Consider the following 15612-nt stretch of genomic DNA (forward strand, 5'->3'; position numbering starts at 1 on the left):
GGAATCACAGCTCTTCACTTCCTCCCTCACTCTCGGCTGTAAGTAGCAGTTCAACCTCTCCCTCACTCTCGGTCGATAATAACAATGTGAGGGTGGACTGTTATCTGAGGTAGGGAGTGTGCAGAGGTTATGGACTAGGATTGTGAGGTGGTGCTGCGGTTTTGAGGATGGTTGAGTGTCGGAAGTGATTGAGTGTAGGGGTGGTGAAGCTGCGGTTGGCCGAATGGAGCGGCTTGTGATCATGGTGTCCGGGGAGTTGTTTGGCTGCCTGGAATGGTTGTGGCCGTGGGGTAATTGTGTGACATTGTGAGGGTAGTTTAGTCTTTTCACTTCTCCTCCTATTATCCACTTAAGTCCTTGGTTCTAACTTAGCTCCGAAAATTGTCCCCAAATGTGATTTGAACGCCTAATGATTCGCTAATCTTGCAAGGCTTTGGTTATCAAAATTTTATGTCCTAAATATGGTTAGAGTACTTGTATTGTTTTTATCTAGAATTTATCGGTTGCCTAAAAATATTGAGATATCTAGCTACTCTTAACCTTTATTCGAAATTAGAGTTAGCTATATAACCAAAAATTAAGGAATTATTTCCAAGGAGTAAACTTAATATAACTCAAGAATTATTAACTTAGTGTAGCAAAGCTAAGTGCTTTAGTAGTTAGCACCGTTACATTATTTTGCACACGAAAATTATTTTTATTTACTTGTTTAAAACAAATAAAATAATGTGGTAGATTAGAGTAAGAACTACGAATGAAATTTGCACTAGTATATATAAAAGCGAGTGAAAGTAATACTAGAAAAGATTTAAAGAATACGATTGCTAAATGAAAGTGAAATTGAAGTATGCATTGGTATTTCTGCAAAATTCAAGGTTCTCACACCTCCTACCAGGATGGCATTCTCAGATACAAGAAGAGGCTAGTCATAGGAAGGCAAAGGTGACACCAGGAAGAAACTTATTATTGCATTACATGACTTCCAACTTGGAGGGCATTCAGGCATTCAAGCCAGCTATTTGAGGGCCAATCAGCTATTCTACTGGCCAGGAATATACAAGGAGATCAAGAAGACAGTTCTGGAGTGTGATACCTGTAGAAAGTGCAAGGATGAACATGTGGCCTACCCAGGATTGCTGCAACCACTCCCTATCCCTCAACACTCATAGAGCCATGTTACCATGGATTTCATTGAAGGGTTGCCACAGTCAGAGGGGACGAATACCATAATGGTCGTGGTGGATAGATTCACCAAGTATTCCCACTTCATCAGCCTGGCACACCCTTTTGATGCTCCAAAGGGGGCCAGACTTTTCATTGACTATGTCAGTAAATTACATGGGATTCCTCAAAGCATGCTTTCAGACAGGGACAGGATATTTGTTAGCCAATTCTGGGGGGAGTTATTCAGTATGTTGGGGGCCAAATTAAACTATAGCACAACTTATCACCTCAGACTGATGGCCAGACTGAGAGAGTCAACCAAGTGCTGGAGATGTACCTCAGGTGTCTGACACATATGGAACCTAAGTGATGGAACTAGTGGTTATCTTTGGCAGAGTGGTGGTACAACACCTCCCACCATACAGCTATTCAGATGACCCCTTTTGAAGCATTATATGGTTTTCCCCCTCCCCAACTAGCTCTAGGACCTTACCTGCAGTCCAGGGTAGATGCAGTAGGAGAATACATCAGGGAAAGGCAACAGTTGGATAACATGCTGAAACAGAACTTAAAGCAGGCTTAGGAAAGGATGAAGAAATCTGCTGATGAAAAGAGGAGTGAAAGGGACTTCAGTGAAGGAGATTGGGTATACCTACGGCTACAACCATATAGACAGAGCTTAGTAGCCCTGAGGGTAAACACCAAATTATCAGCAAAGTACTTTGGCCCATACAAGATAGAGGAAAGGATTGAGAGTGTAGCTTATAGGCTGAGTCTGCCAAAGTCTTCAAAAGTCCACCCTGTCTTTCATGTGTCTTTGGTCAAGAGAAAGGTGGGGAACGAGGTCACTCCTACCCTCCAATTGCCAGAAACAAATGAGAAGGGTCATTGGAGGGTGGAGCCAGTAGCAGTACGAAACAGAAGGATGGAAAAAAAGAAGAATGCTGCTGCAACTCAGTGGCTAATCCACTGGTGGGGTACGGACCCTGCAGAAGCCACATGGAAAGATGCTGAGGAGATTAAAAAATAGTTCCCTACATTTCAATCTTGAGGACAAGATTTGCTGTTAAGGGGGACGAATTGTAATGAAGTAAGAAGCTAAGAAGTGCAGAAGGAGAGAAGGCGTGAAGTAAAACTAAAGGGAGGCGTGGCCAGGTAGGAGGTTGTAAAGAGAAGACGTGGTCTGAAGAAGTCAATCATCAAGCAGTGCACAAGAAAGACAAAGGCGTGAAAGCAAGAAAGGAGAAGGCACCAGGGGAGCAAAAGGCGCGAGCAGGGAAGCACGCCTTTTCTAGGTTCATGCTATTCTTGCTGATAGTTGGGACCAGTCGATCCAGAAGATTTCCTCTCACGTGACAATCGCTTCATTAGCAAGTGGGAAGAGTTAGTTAGAATAGCTTTCTATAAATGATATGATGATGTAATTCTTTAGGATTCATTCAGTTAAAATCTTTGTTATTGTAATCAGAAAGGAGAATATCCCTTCTGTTAACTTTTTCCCCAAGTTCTTCCTGCCTTCTTCTTTCCCCTTCTTCCTTTTCCCGCCAATTCCTTTTCTGTAACAAATTTGAAGCTTATCAATAAAAATGGAGGTGTTTATAGAATTTGATTCAGCTTTAGTATAGATTATTCTTTTCTGTCAATCCAATACTTCCATTCCTGCAACATTTCTGGTTCTGTACCACAACAAAGAAAAGAAAAGAATAGAGCTTGGCGGCTAGGGTTGAGAGAAGTAGCTACAGATTGAAGGAGAGAAGGAGAGCAAGAAAAGGCAAGAAAGGTAGAGGGGGGAATACAGAGAGAGATAGTGAGGAAACCAAGAGTTTAGGAATTCCTAGACTCACGTTTTGTCATCAAAGTCTGCTGCGGGTGTCTTTCGATCACTTTCTTGCGGGTTCCGGCTGAGGGTTCAATCCCAAAGGCAGTGAAATAGGTAATCTTCAATCCTTTTTGCTTGTTCGTCTCAATCCCAAATGGAACCAAATCTGCTAAACTGAAATCTGGTGCTTTGCCTGTTTGCGGGGTTTTTGCTAAAACCAAATCTGCGTTTTTAGGATGGTTAAAGTTGTATTTGTTTTGATTTCCTTTAGCCGCGCAAGGTTACTATTTTTTTGTTGTTTATTTTTCCTTCCCTCCTGTGTTATGTTCACCAAGAATCTGCTCCTTCGTTTGTGAGTTAGAAAGCCAAGTCATGTGGCTGTGTGTTGGTCATGATTTGGTGGATGGATTATAACTCCAGTAGCTGTGTTTTGAATTTGCGTGATTGGAAACTTATAAACTAAAAAGCCATCAGCTTTCGTGCTTTCTTTCCTCTATGAAACTGAATGGATGTGATCCGTGGGTTGCGAGTTTTGTTCCTAGAATCTGTTTGTTTTGTTTTTTCTCCCTAAGAGTGAGGAACCAATCTAATGTTTTGAGGTTTTTGCTGTGAGAATAAGAACGAGGTTACATGGGTTTGTTTCAAACAATGTTTTGGTCCACTTTGTTCTATGGTATGGTAACGGCGATTCGTACAGAAACCTTGTTTTGATGACCTGTCGTTGCTTAAGGAACAACCAACAAAGAAGATGAAGTCTTCGAATAGACTGCATAATCTTTGTTTTAAATCTCCGTGTGCAGACGTTAGAAGTTGTGGTGGTTTGTATTCAATATCTATTTTTTTGTCTTGGTAAATCACTGGAAAAGTACTGGTTGAGTTTCATGTCTAAATATTTCGGTAGTAAAAAAAATTTGCAGAAACCCAGGAAATGGAAGAAAGCTACCTTCGTTCTTATGTTTTGCTGTTTTTTTTTCTTCCCGTAATAGCCCACCAAGTAGGTTTCATCTTGTGTTGGAAAGGGGAAATGGGATGATTGGTGTTGAGTTTGCGTATTTTTTATCCAAAGACACATAAATCAGGCTTGAATGCTTGCTGGAAAATGAACCTCCATAATTGCAGAACAATGAGGAAGAAAGCTGTGATTACTTGCATGGGAACTTGCCAAAATTACACTTTTGAACAATTCTGATATGGCCCAGAAAATTAGAAAATCTAATCAATTTTGTCCCTTTGAAATGTTAATCTTCTTTGATATGATTTAATATGATTTTTGAGTAGATTATTTGTAAATTTTAGGATGAATTTTGAGGTTTAATAGTTTTTGAGAGATTTATCATTTTGATTTGGATTTTTTAGTGAGATTTTGGGTATTTTGTTGTTTAATTGTAACAAATGGTTTTTCATTTATATATTTTTTTTGTGAATTTTAGTTTAGTTTTGGTGGGTTTCATCTTAAGCCATTAATTTTAATTTATTTTAATTTAGACCCCTAATATTTGTAATAATAATAATTTGACCCTTCAAAACTTCTTTAATTGTTTCAATTGGGTCCTTGTTTATTTTAATTTATTAAATATGGGTTGTTTATTTTTATTTGAAGGATTTGATGAATTCAATTTCATGTTTATTTCCATCTTTTATGATTATTTATTAATTAAAGTGATGTCTTGACCTTTTTCTTTGTTTTGGAGGATAAATAAGGAAAAGTTTCATTTCATTAGGTCACTAATTTAAGGGAGGTATACTCTACTCCTTTATTTTGATCTTACTTGATCTTATGTGCTACTATATGACTTTATGTGTGAAATTGCATGCTTTTCTGAATGTTTTATTATTTCATTTATTTCTTTATTAACTTTATTTATTTTAATTTTGTATATTTATTTAATTTAATTTTTGGTTATTTGGGAGGCATTTAAATGCCAAGATGTAATAGTTAGGTATTTATTTTATTCATTACCCCTTTAGATTGTAGTTAGGGCCCCAAATGTAATAGTTAGGACTTTGTTTGCTTTCTTTACTTTGTGTGTTTTGCATGCTTGTGTATTTACGTGTTACTCGCTTTCTTAGAATCTTGCATCTAGATATCATGCTTATGTGCTATGTGCTATATGTGATTTATGTGTTTATTTACTTTATTATGTTTTACATGATTTATTTGATTGTAATAAATGCATGTCATCACCACACTAGTCCAACGCTAGTTATGGCCCATTTTTCCGATTCCACACTAGTCCAACGCTAGTTGTGCCTCTCCTTTCCAATTTCTCACTAGTCAAATGCTAGTAAAAACTGATAGACATGGCTAGTCCAACGCTAGACCCTTTGGGACCATCCAAGCGTCAGATCATGTTTGTATAATAATCACTACATTTTTATGCATATTTTCTACTTTTTAGGGTTTCTTCATTTTGCACAACATTTCCCTTATATGTATATCTCTTATCCCATATTTTCCCTATATATGTATATTCCTTACCCCTATGTGTGAAAGATGACATGTAGACTTGCATTCCATTTAAGAAAATTAGAACTAAAGTTAGATCATTTGCTTGATTAGATAGGAGAAATGCCCCTCGAATATGGGACATGGACGAGTATGGCTTTCTAGCCTTAGCACGCTCGTATTCCTTCTATTAAAGGGAAAATTGAAATCACGAGTATTAGCTTCCCGTACCCGTTATGATGCATTCCTTTAGGTCATCATTATTTTCTTCTCTTTTCTTTTACTTTCCTTCGAGTCTCATATTTTGCACATTCGTGACCTCGCATTATTTGCGACGCCCTTCAAAAAATCGCGTTTGGGCGTCGCAATTAATGCGATTTGCACCAATTAAAATTTGAAGAGACATATTGACCCATCTGATAACCATTAGCTTTAGGTTTGCATTCATATAGTGACATCCAAATGTGATAAATTTTTAGGTTAAAATAAGAAAATTTTTTACTAAATCACGCAACTAGCTCTAGGCTAGGTTGAAAGGGTGCCTTGGATTTTATCCTTGCATTCCCTTTATTCAAACGTGACTCCCGAGCACTTTTCTCTGATTTTCGAAGACTTAAAGTCGTTTAAAAAGGGTTTTTTTCTACTTTTTCTTTAAAAATTCATTTTGTAAGGACCCGAAAATTTTCTTATTTTATCTTAGTTTACTGGATTATTTAATTATTTATTCACCCATTTTCTCCGAATAATTTAATTCAGCCATTTTACATCCATTTACATGGAACAATGCCCTACTCATATTTTTAAAATGTATCGTTAGCAAAATTTATTTTTCGGAGGCTCGTTTAGTAAGGAATAACAAGTACACATTATTCGAGGCAAAATTCGATTCGAGAGTGCAATAATCTTGAAAAATTAAGAATGATCAATAGTAGACTAAGAAAAGTTAATTGAGAGATTAGATGTGAGTGAGTTAAAATTAAGCTTATACCGCTCGCGCGTCGATAGTTTTCCAAAACACGCGCCGATACAAATTAATTGGAGATTTGAGGAATTAATACTAGACTCGTGTGAGGACTCAGGTTTTTATTTCTAAAATAGTTATTTTTATGATTATTTACCCTAGTATTAGTTACTTATATTATCGTTACAAGAATTTCTTTTAAGTTCCGCTTTATCTCACGCGAATAGGAAGTTCACGTTTTTTCGCGTCAAATAGGCCCAATGGAGATTTAAGAAATTTATTCTAGACTACTAAGGGTGAATAATTATAGTGCTAAAGGAATTACATTTGAGATTTAGTGCACAAATGAAATAAACCCGAGAGAAAACGGATACGAAACGCGCGCGTGCGAACACTACTCATGGTTGACTTTTGTACAAATTGTAACCACAAAACCCTTAAGCTTCCAAAGGAAGCTTCATCCATTAGCCACACTGTCTCTCTTTACCTTCCATAGCCGGCCAATCACTCCAAGGAAGAAGAAGAAGAGCTCTTTCCATTTCACTACCATTTTTGCTTCCATTTCACCTTAAATTTTCCACACAACTCACATATCACTTGGAGAGCAACTCTAGCTTGGTGAAAGGCTTAATCTTGGTGGTTTTCTTGGAGCTTTTGTGATCAAAATTTCTGATTCTTCAAGAGTTCAAGAGGTATACACCTCAACTCATCCAATCTTTCATTTCTTTTGTTCTAAAGAGTTTCATTCTTGGCTATGAAGCTCGTAGCTTCCTTGTTGTTGTTGTTATTTGGATTGGATTGGTTGAAGTGGGCTCTATGAACTCCCACCTTGGTTATATAGGACTGCCATGATGTTTTAATGTGTGTTGGTGATGAGTGTTAAGGTTAGAAATTGAAGGAAAGATCGAAGGAAATTGCGTAGGAATGCTGGCCGAAATCTGTCCTGTTATTGCCGTGCCTTTACTTCAAATTTTTGATGATCAAATGACTGTGAAACTGATATATATATATATGTTGCATATGGTGTGTAGAAAGTTTCTACCAAAAATCATTTGAATTGGTTGAGTAAAACTTGAAATTTAAAAATGTAAAGAAATCAGGAAATGTGCTCTGGCAGCTTGAACAGTAATCTCTTTGAACGAACATATCTCTTTGTACAGATATCAAAATTGAGTGCCTTTTGCTGCATTTGAAGCTAGACATTTGTAGCTTTCCAATGGTATAAAATTCACTTTCTAGTTCGAAATGAGTGAGCCGTAGTGAGTCGGCAAAGTTGCTGCCCTGTTCTGTTGGCTTATCCGAGAGAAAGGTAGAAGCTGAATTTTGTGGCTCTATGTTCTCTCACTCATGAATTGATTTTGAAAACAATTTGTTCTGATGAAATGTAGCCTTATGATTCTAGTTTCCAACGCCAAAAACCATTCTCGATTCCAAGTTGTATGGAGTGAGATATGGTTCCATTTCCAAACTGCGACAAAACTGGAAAACCCTTCTTTTGGGCTGGCCGACTGGTTTGGTTGTTTGAGAGATGTTTTATTTTGAAATTTTGATGTCAACCAACTACGAATTGTTTATGAATGGTTTCTTGGACCTTGGTTTCACAAATGAACCAAAATGGGACTAATTTCATGGTGCAAAGTGTTTGAAAAAGGGAAAGAAAACCAGAAGACAGATTTGTCTTGAAAATTTCTTGAACTTTGTTAGTTTTGTTAACTACCTTCCCGTACGAGTTTTTACATGAAATTTGATAGAGGAATAGCCCTCATATGGGAGCTTAATTTTACCAAATTTGGTGTCATTTTAAAACCATTTCGATATACAAATGATGTGCCAAAGTTGTTCTTCAAACCTGGAAAATTTACTGAACTGTCTTCGATTTTTTGGCCAACTTTGAGTTGCTATATCTTGACGCTCAAAACTTCGAATTTAGTTCCATTTATAGTGTTTGAAACCTTGATTGAAATTCTCATTGTGATACAAATTTCAGAGGCTAGTTCACTTTTTGTGAATTTTGCTGAATTTCCAAAGTTTACCGAAAAACATGACCAAAACTATCTTATATGCTCAAATCAGCCACTTTGAGCTGAAATTTGAATGTCTTCATTTAGAATCTTGGAAAAGTTTCTTCTTGAAACTTTTAGTACTTTGAACTAGATTCCAACGGTATAAACTTTTCCAATTTTGGACCTTCTGAATGCAAGTTCTGGTTTTTCTAAGTTTGACGTACAAAACTGAAATTTTTCCACTCAAAGGGAAATGAGTTTTTGGAAACTCTTCCCTATCCTTTGATATTGATTGAATGTTTTAAACTTGATTTCATGAAGGAAATCAGTTTTCCTTATGTTATTAAAAACTCCACTCTTGAGTCTCGATTTACGAGTAATTAAGGCTCCCTTTCATGATATTTTCTTGGATTGTACAAGTGTACAAGCTTCCTTGTTAACAACGGATTTATAAGTGATAGTGTGTGATAGCCGATTATTATTTGCTCAGTCACTCAAGGGGACCTTCAAGAGGATCTCACAGCGGACGCCTAAACACTTGATTGAGCACTACTCCCTTACTTTTTTGATTGGTGAGTGTCAAGTGCATGACTTGTTGCAATAATGTGAATTGCATCTTATGGATTGAATGATTGATAATTGTTGAGTCGAGTGTGTACTTTATCGCACTCGTACTCTTTTAACTGAATGAAATACTGAATTGTTCATGACTGAACTGTAATTGATTGACTGAATGTCGTTGGAGTGAATCTCCTTGACCCATAACTGAACTGAACTGAACTGTGGGGACGCCCAAATCTCAATTGGCCAACCTTGCGACTCGAGCCAGCAAGGGCTTGGTCGAGGAGCTTGGTAAACCATGAGATAACTGTAAGCTTGATCTATTGAGAGATCTCGCTTGGCCTACTCAAGTAGTAGTGCCTTTTATTGAAGTGCGGGTCCGGTGCGATGTATGGTGGACGGAACTGTGAAGTAAGTGGAGTTCTACAAACTTAAATGCCGACCTGGTTGACGGAGTGTCATCGCCAGAAGGTATTCGATCGAGGGTTGGCAAAGCAAGTGGAACTGAGGTCCTGAGAGCTCTTGTATCCTCATTGAATGTGTTTAATTGAAAATTGTGAACTGGTTGAATGGTACAACTTTTATTCTTGCTTAAATGCCATTGCTACCTGAACTACGTGTTTTGCATGTTTTCTTGGCCTCACGAGCATCCGCTCAACTCGTTAGATTTGTTTTTCTTAACAGGAACCGAAATGGAAGGAGTTATGGAAAAGCCTACTTGATGGCTCTTTGGACTTGAATTTTGGAATGTATTTTGTCTAGACATCCTTTTGGGAAGTTGTATATTTTGGAAAGGGGGTGTATCTTGAACTTGTGATATAAGATTGAATATTTGTGTATGGAAATGACTTCGTGCCTTTATTCCGATTTTATCATTAGTATTGTACTTTAAGTTTGAACTGCAATTGTACTGAGTCCTGTCGAGAGCTCGGCAGGCGTCCCGCCGATACCCTTTGGCTCGCCTTAGGGAGAAATGGGGGCGTCACAGTTGGTATCAGAGCTTAGGCTTCAGATCTTTGTAGTGTATCCTAGACTTGAAGTTTAGGATGCTGGACTGTGGGATTGGTTTGAAAGTTAAGTGACCGCTTGTAGGGATGAAAATTAGAGCCTAGGTTTGAATTAGTGGATAATTAGGAGTTTTGGTCTTGTGAGATATATGTGCGATAGTACGAAATGATCAAATCTAGTTTATTTAGTATACTTGGATCCATCTAAGCTTTTAACTTTAATTGTAAGTTATGGAAGGTAACAATTATTGAGCCGTCTCGGGGACACATTCCGGTGATCCGTTATCGAGAAAGGCTTAGAGGAAACTCATTGGAAATATACCCAATTCACTGAACTAGGACTCCCTGTGGTTCCCAAAAGACTTACTTGTACCCAAATAACGTGGAGTTAGCGGTAATCGATGACCGGAGGCGGTTATCCGAGGAAACTAGGGTAGCTCGAGAGGATAATCGAGGACTGAGGGCAATTGTGGATGCCCAGACTACTAGAATTCCTGAAGTGGAGACGGAGGTAATTGAGAAGTAAGGATAAGACAAAGGCTCCTTGTGAGCAACTTCAAAAGCTAAGAACCGACTTGCTAGGGTAGTACACGAAATAAGAGACCGGACGGATAAGTCGATGGTTGGGTGTGTTACCTTGGTCGAACAAGTAGTAAATGACAGGATACTCAATGAGGGACGTGAGGTTGAAACTCCTAGTGCTGAAAATGAAAATGATCTTACTGAAGTAGCAGAGACTTCTGGCTCTGCTAATCACTAAGCTAGTGAATTAGTTTACATTAATAGTTTTCGTCAAGGATAGTCGGGGTGGTGCTTGTTCAAAGGTCAATACATTTTGTATTTTGTTTCACTATGCTTCCTACCTTTTGAAGCAATTGAATGTTGCTTATGAAGTGCTTGACTTTATCGTTTTATGATTTCAAATCTATGCTATGGGTTGTACACATTTGCAATTATTTCTGTGAGAACCCAAAAATTTTCACATTTTCTCAGCATTATTTTATTTCTTTGCCTACATTTTATACTTTCCTTGAAAATATTAAAATTTCTATACATTTTTACAAGCAAGTACAGTTTTAAATTCATTTTCCTAGTATGAGTTAGTGTACGTTAAATTTGGAGTGCATTATCGATGTGGGACCCGCTAGTGCGATAAATGTGGTGATTAAGGGTGTGATTAGAAATGATAATAATAAGTTAGTGAATTATAAGATAAAACCCTAGTATACGCGATTTAAGAAAAAATGGGTTGAACCGACGAGTACCGTTTGTTACCGAGTGAGTGCACCACTTGAGCACTACTTTATTACCTTAATTTCCTTGCTATTAAGTGATTAATATCAGCCCCAAAATATCCCTTATGGCAGCCGAAATTATTGACTCAAAAACAAGAGAAAAGAAATTTGAGATGGAAATTGGTGGTGACAAGTGGCACCAATCCAAGACCTTTGACCAAGCCAATTTTCTTTGCTTCTTATCTTCACATTGGCTCCATTTCTTCACCATTTTTCCCTGGTTTGGCCGAGCTTAAGGGAGAGAGAGAGGGCAAGAGAAACAACTTCAATCCATCTCGAGTTGAACCATTTTGAGTGAAAACAAGAAAAACTAAACCGATTAATCACTAGTTTGGGAGATTGGGAAGCTTAAGGAACCAAAAATTTCAAGGGGAAGTGGAGGATAACTCTAGCAAGCTTTGTTTTGAGGTAATATGGCTGCCCACACTTTTCTTTGTCCTTTAATCATGTTGGAGTTGCTTAGTAGCTTGTATTTGTTGTTATAATAATGCTTATATCAAGTGATTTTGGATGATTGGAATGATGCAATTGAGTTAGGGTTTGAATGATACCTTCCTCATACTTCTTGTATGGATGGTGTATGATGTATATATGTTGGTATAAGATGTGGTAGTGATGGTTTCAAGCTAAAAATGAGATTTATATCTTGATTGTAGCAAATTTCCAGAATTGAAGTTAGTATGTACCCTGTTCTGCCCGGTTTCAGTTCACCATGTTAGAGGCTGAATTATGCTTACCATAAAACATGAAAGTTGTATAGAATGATATTTTATAGTTGTCTGTAAAATTACAGCCCAATCGGAGCAATGTAGCCTGTGAAAAGACCGAAATACCCTGACTGCCCTAGGTGAATCCAGTGATCAGTTTTGAATATTTCACCAATTTGGTTGTGTCTTTTCCACCATGATATGTACTAAATTAACATTTGACCAAAACATAGAAGTTGTAGTGCTATGTCGTAGATTTCCAACGCCCCTAGAATCACCTCGATTGGACTTTGGTAGCCTGAGTTATTGTCGTTTAAGCATAGTGCGGTTAACTAGCCCGAATTTCAGATTATGGTTCTGTCATTTGAAATGTTGACCTGGATATATTGCAAACTGGACTGAGTGGCCTTCATCAAAATTGTAGCCCTCTGTCTTAGATTCAAAATGGTATAAATTGTACCTCAATCCGATAAGCGTAGTCTCGGTTGTGTCCGTTACGGAAAACAACGTCAAATCTGTCTTTTGTTTCTTGACTCAACCTTCATTTCCGCACATGCTCCTAGCTTGATTTTGTACTTGTATGACTTGGAGCCTATGGAATGGCTATTGAAATGATATGATTTGGTGTATGACTTTGGGATTGATTCAGGAAAAAGAATGAAGCCATAAATGGCTGGAAAATAGGTAAATACAAAGGGCGTACTGCCCAAATTTACGCTCGAGAACTAGATCGATGACCTTGGGATTTGAGTAAGGCTGGAGAACGACTACCACGTGAACCATCTAGGGTATTTATGTTTTCTTTGCCACTTCGACTCAAATAGCGATTTTAAAGTTTTACAAGTAAGCATAAGTTTTACAAATATTTTACTTATGTCCTTTGGTTTAAATGTACTCTTTTCACTACCAAAACCATATTTATACTTTGTACTAGTACGTATTCAAATTTTCTTTGAATCACTTACATCTTTGATAGTTGAAGCATAATGTGTTCTTTTGATTATATTAGGATTCTTTGGTGATTAAGGGTAATAACCGGAAGAACACTTTGGACGTTATTTTACGTAAATAGGTGAGTGTTCCTTGTTGGCTATATTTTCATTGACTATGTGGCTTGTTCTTGATTATAGGACTTGTTATGAATGATGATAACATGTTAAATGTTTTCACTGATTGCTTAAAATGGGCTTTCTAGGCGAGTGTGTACTTTATAGCACTCGACCTAAATGAATGTGAAATTTTCAATGATTGAATGATTATATATGCATGAATGTAAGCCTCTTGGCTGAACTGGGCCCTGCCCTTCGTTACTGATCGACTCGAGCCAGAAGCGGACTCGATCAGGCGATTTAGTGACCTTGAGTGAACATTTGGTATACTCGAGTATTACCTTGTAGTCTGGTGTGTGAGGACCCGTAATTTTCTTAATTTCTAGGTTTTATTTTCTTTGACTTGCACGTTTTTTTTCCACATTTTCTTTATCGAATAAAGTTTAAAACATAATTTTTATTAGTAAATGTAGACACCAAATTTTTGGTTTCGAATTTGATTTTATTTTTTAATTAATTTTTGGATTTATTTGTTTCAATTTTAGATTTATTTTGGTTGATTCTTGTTTCGTGTCTCTTATTGTATTTTAATTAGTTTACAAGCATTTATTTGATCTACTAATTCGATTGAAAAAAAAAGGAAAAAAGGGAATTATTACTAATTAGCATTTTTGTTTTATTTTTCTATTTTAGTCAATCTTTACTTAATTTATTTTGTTAATCGTTTAGTTCATTTGGAAATGAAAAAAAAAATAAAAAACAATGGGAAGTGAAAAATGAAAAAAGATTGAAAAATGGCAACTTTGTTGTTTTTAGTTTGTATATTTTGATGTGATATTACTCAAATGATTGTTTTGTTTACTTAGCTTTATTATTAATTTTGTTTAATTATTATTCCAAAAAAAAAAAAAAAACATGCAAGCAACGGATGCACGCCCATCGGATGGCCAAGAAAAAGGCTTTGAGAGGAGCTTGATCGCTGGCCATTGAGAGCAGGGTTTTAGGGTTGATAAGTTGATATAAGAAGCTGAGAAGAAACGGCCGCAAGGAGGAGTTTTGGGGGGAGAGTTTCTGGGACGGTAAAAAGAAAGGAAAACTGAGAGGAGAGAACGGCAAAAAAAACTGGAGAGAGCAGGGAGAGTTTGGGGGGCTAGCAGCGATCCCTCCAAGATGGGTCTGACGAACAGCAGCGAAGGTCGGAGATCTACACCTACGAGGCGTCGTGGCACATATACGCCATGAACTGGAGCGTCCGCAGGGACAAAAAAATACCGGTTAGCCATCGCCAGTCTCATGGAGCAGTATCCCAACCGCCTGGAAATCGTCCAGCTCGACGATACTAACGGCGAGATTCGCTCCGACCCCAACCTCTGCTTTGAGCACCCCTATCCCTCTACCAAGGTTATCTTCATCCCTGACAAGGAGTGCCAGAAGCCCGACCTCCTCGCCACCTCCGGGTCTGGAGGGTAGCCGACGATGGAACCCGCGTCGACATGAAGAGCCTCCTCAACAACAACCGCAACAGTGAATTCTCCGACCCCCTCACCTCCTTCGACTGGAACGAGGCCGAGCCCAAGCACATCGGCGCCTCCAGCAACGACACCACCTGCACCGTCTGGGACATCGACCGCGAGACCGTCGACACCCAGCTCATCGCCCACGACAAGGAGGTCTATGACATCGCTTGGGGCGGTGTCGGCGCCTTTGCCTCCGTTTCCGCTGACGGCTCCGTTAGGGTTTTCGACCTCCGCGACAAGGAGCACTCCGCCATTATCTACGAGAGCTCCGAGCCCGATACGCCGCTCGTCCGCCTTGGTTGGAACGAACAGGACCCCCAATACACGGCCACTATCATTATGGACAGCGCCAAGGTAGTCGTCCTGGACATCCGCTTCCCCATGCTTCCAGTCGTGGAGCTGCAGCGGCACCAGGCCAGTGTCAACGCCATCGCCTGGTCTTCCCACAGCTCGTGCCACATCTGCACTGCTGGCGATGACTCCCAGGCCCTCATTTGGGATCTCTCTTCCATGGGCCAGCCCATTGAGGGCGGATTGGACCCCATTATCGCTTAAACTGCCGGTGCCGAAATTGAGCAGCCACAGTGGTCCTCTTCCCAGCCTGATTGGGTTGCCATCGCCTTCTCGAATAAGCTTCAGATTCTGAGGGTATGACTCGTGTTTCATTGTCTGGATCCCAGGTAATCGCTACCGTAGCTGCAATAACCGTTTTCTTATCCCTTGTGTGGATTGCATGCATGTTTTTTCAGAACTGAGTATGATATTTTTCTGAGTTGCTTGTTCGCTTGGATCATGGTTGCTTAATCTAAAGTTGTTAGTTGCTTAATCCTAGTCGAAGTTGTGTATTTGAACCAGAAAATCTGGGTCAGTTTGCAAGCAAAGTGCAGCAATTTCATTCTTGGTTGATTGAAGCTTAATAGAAAATAGTTGCAGAAGTTTGTTTCATATTACTTGGCATGAACTCATGAACCTTTTCACCGCTGGTTTGCTGAGCTTGTTCCACAGTTTGATCATGTTTTGTCCTTTGATGATTCTCTTCGCCTTTGTCTTCCTCAAGGCAGCCCGCAATGCTGAGCTCTTGCT

The 15612-nt window shown here is 38.7% G+C and overlaps 1 protein-coding gene and 1 pseudogene across 1 annotated transcript; both read left to right on the forward strand.

Annotated features, from left to right (window-relative positions):
* The first annotated feature begins 1753 nt into the window (after positions 1-1753).
* On the forward strand, positions 1754-2194 carry LOC140038455 (uncharacterized). Its single transcript, XM_072083815.1, has one exon. The coding sequence runs from the start codon at positions 1754-1756 to the stop codon at positions 2192-2194; it is 441 nt and encodes a 146-aa protein (XP_071939916.1).
* Positions 2195-10580: 8386 nt separating this feature from the next.
* On the forward strand, positions 10581-15234 carry LOC113704538 (WD repeat-containing protein LWD1-like; annotated as a pseudogene).
* The last annotated feature ends 378 nt before the right edge of the window (positions 15235-15612 follow it).

The sequence above is a fragment of the Coffea arabica genome, chromosome 3e (assembly GCF_036785885.1).
Source record: "Coffea arabica cultivar ET-39 chromosome 3e, Coffea Arabica ET-39 HiFi, whole genome shotgun sequence".
Taxonomy (NCBI): Eukaryota; Viridiplantae; Streptophyta; class Magnoliopsida; order Gentianales; family Rubiaceae; genus Coffea; species Coffea arabica.

Excerpts from the sequence above, each read along its gene's own strand:
- LOC140038455 (XM_072083815.1), top strand. The coding sequence starts at position 1,754 with ATGAAGAAATCTGCTGATGAAAAGAGGAGTGAAAGGGACTTCAGTGAA.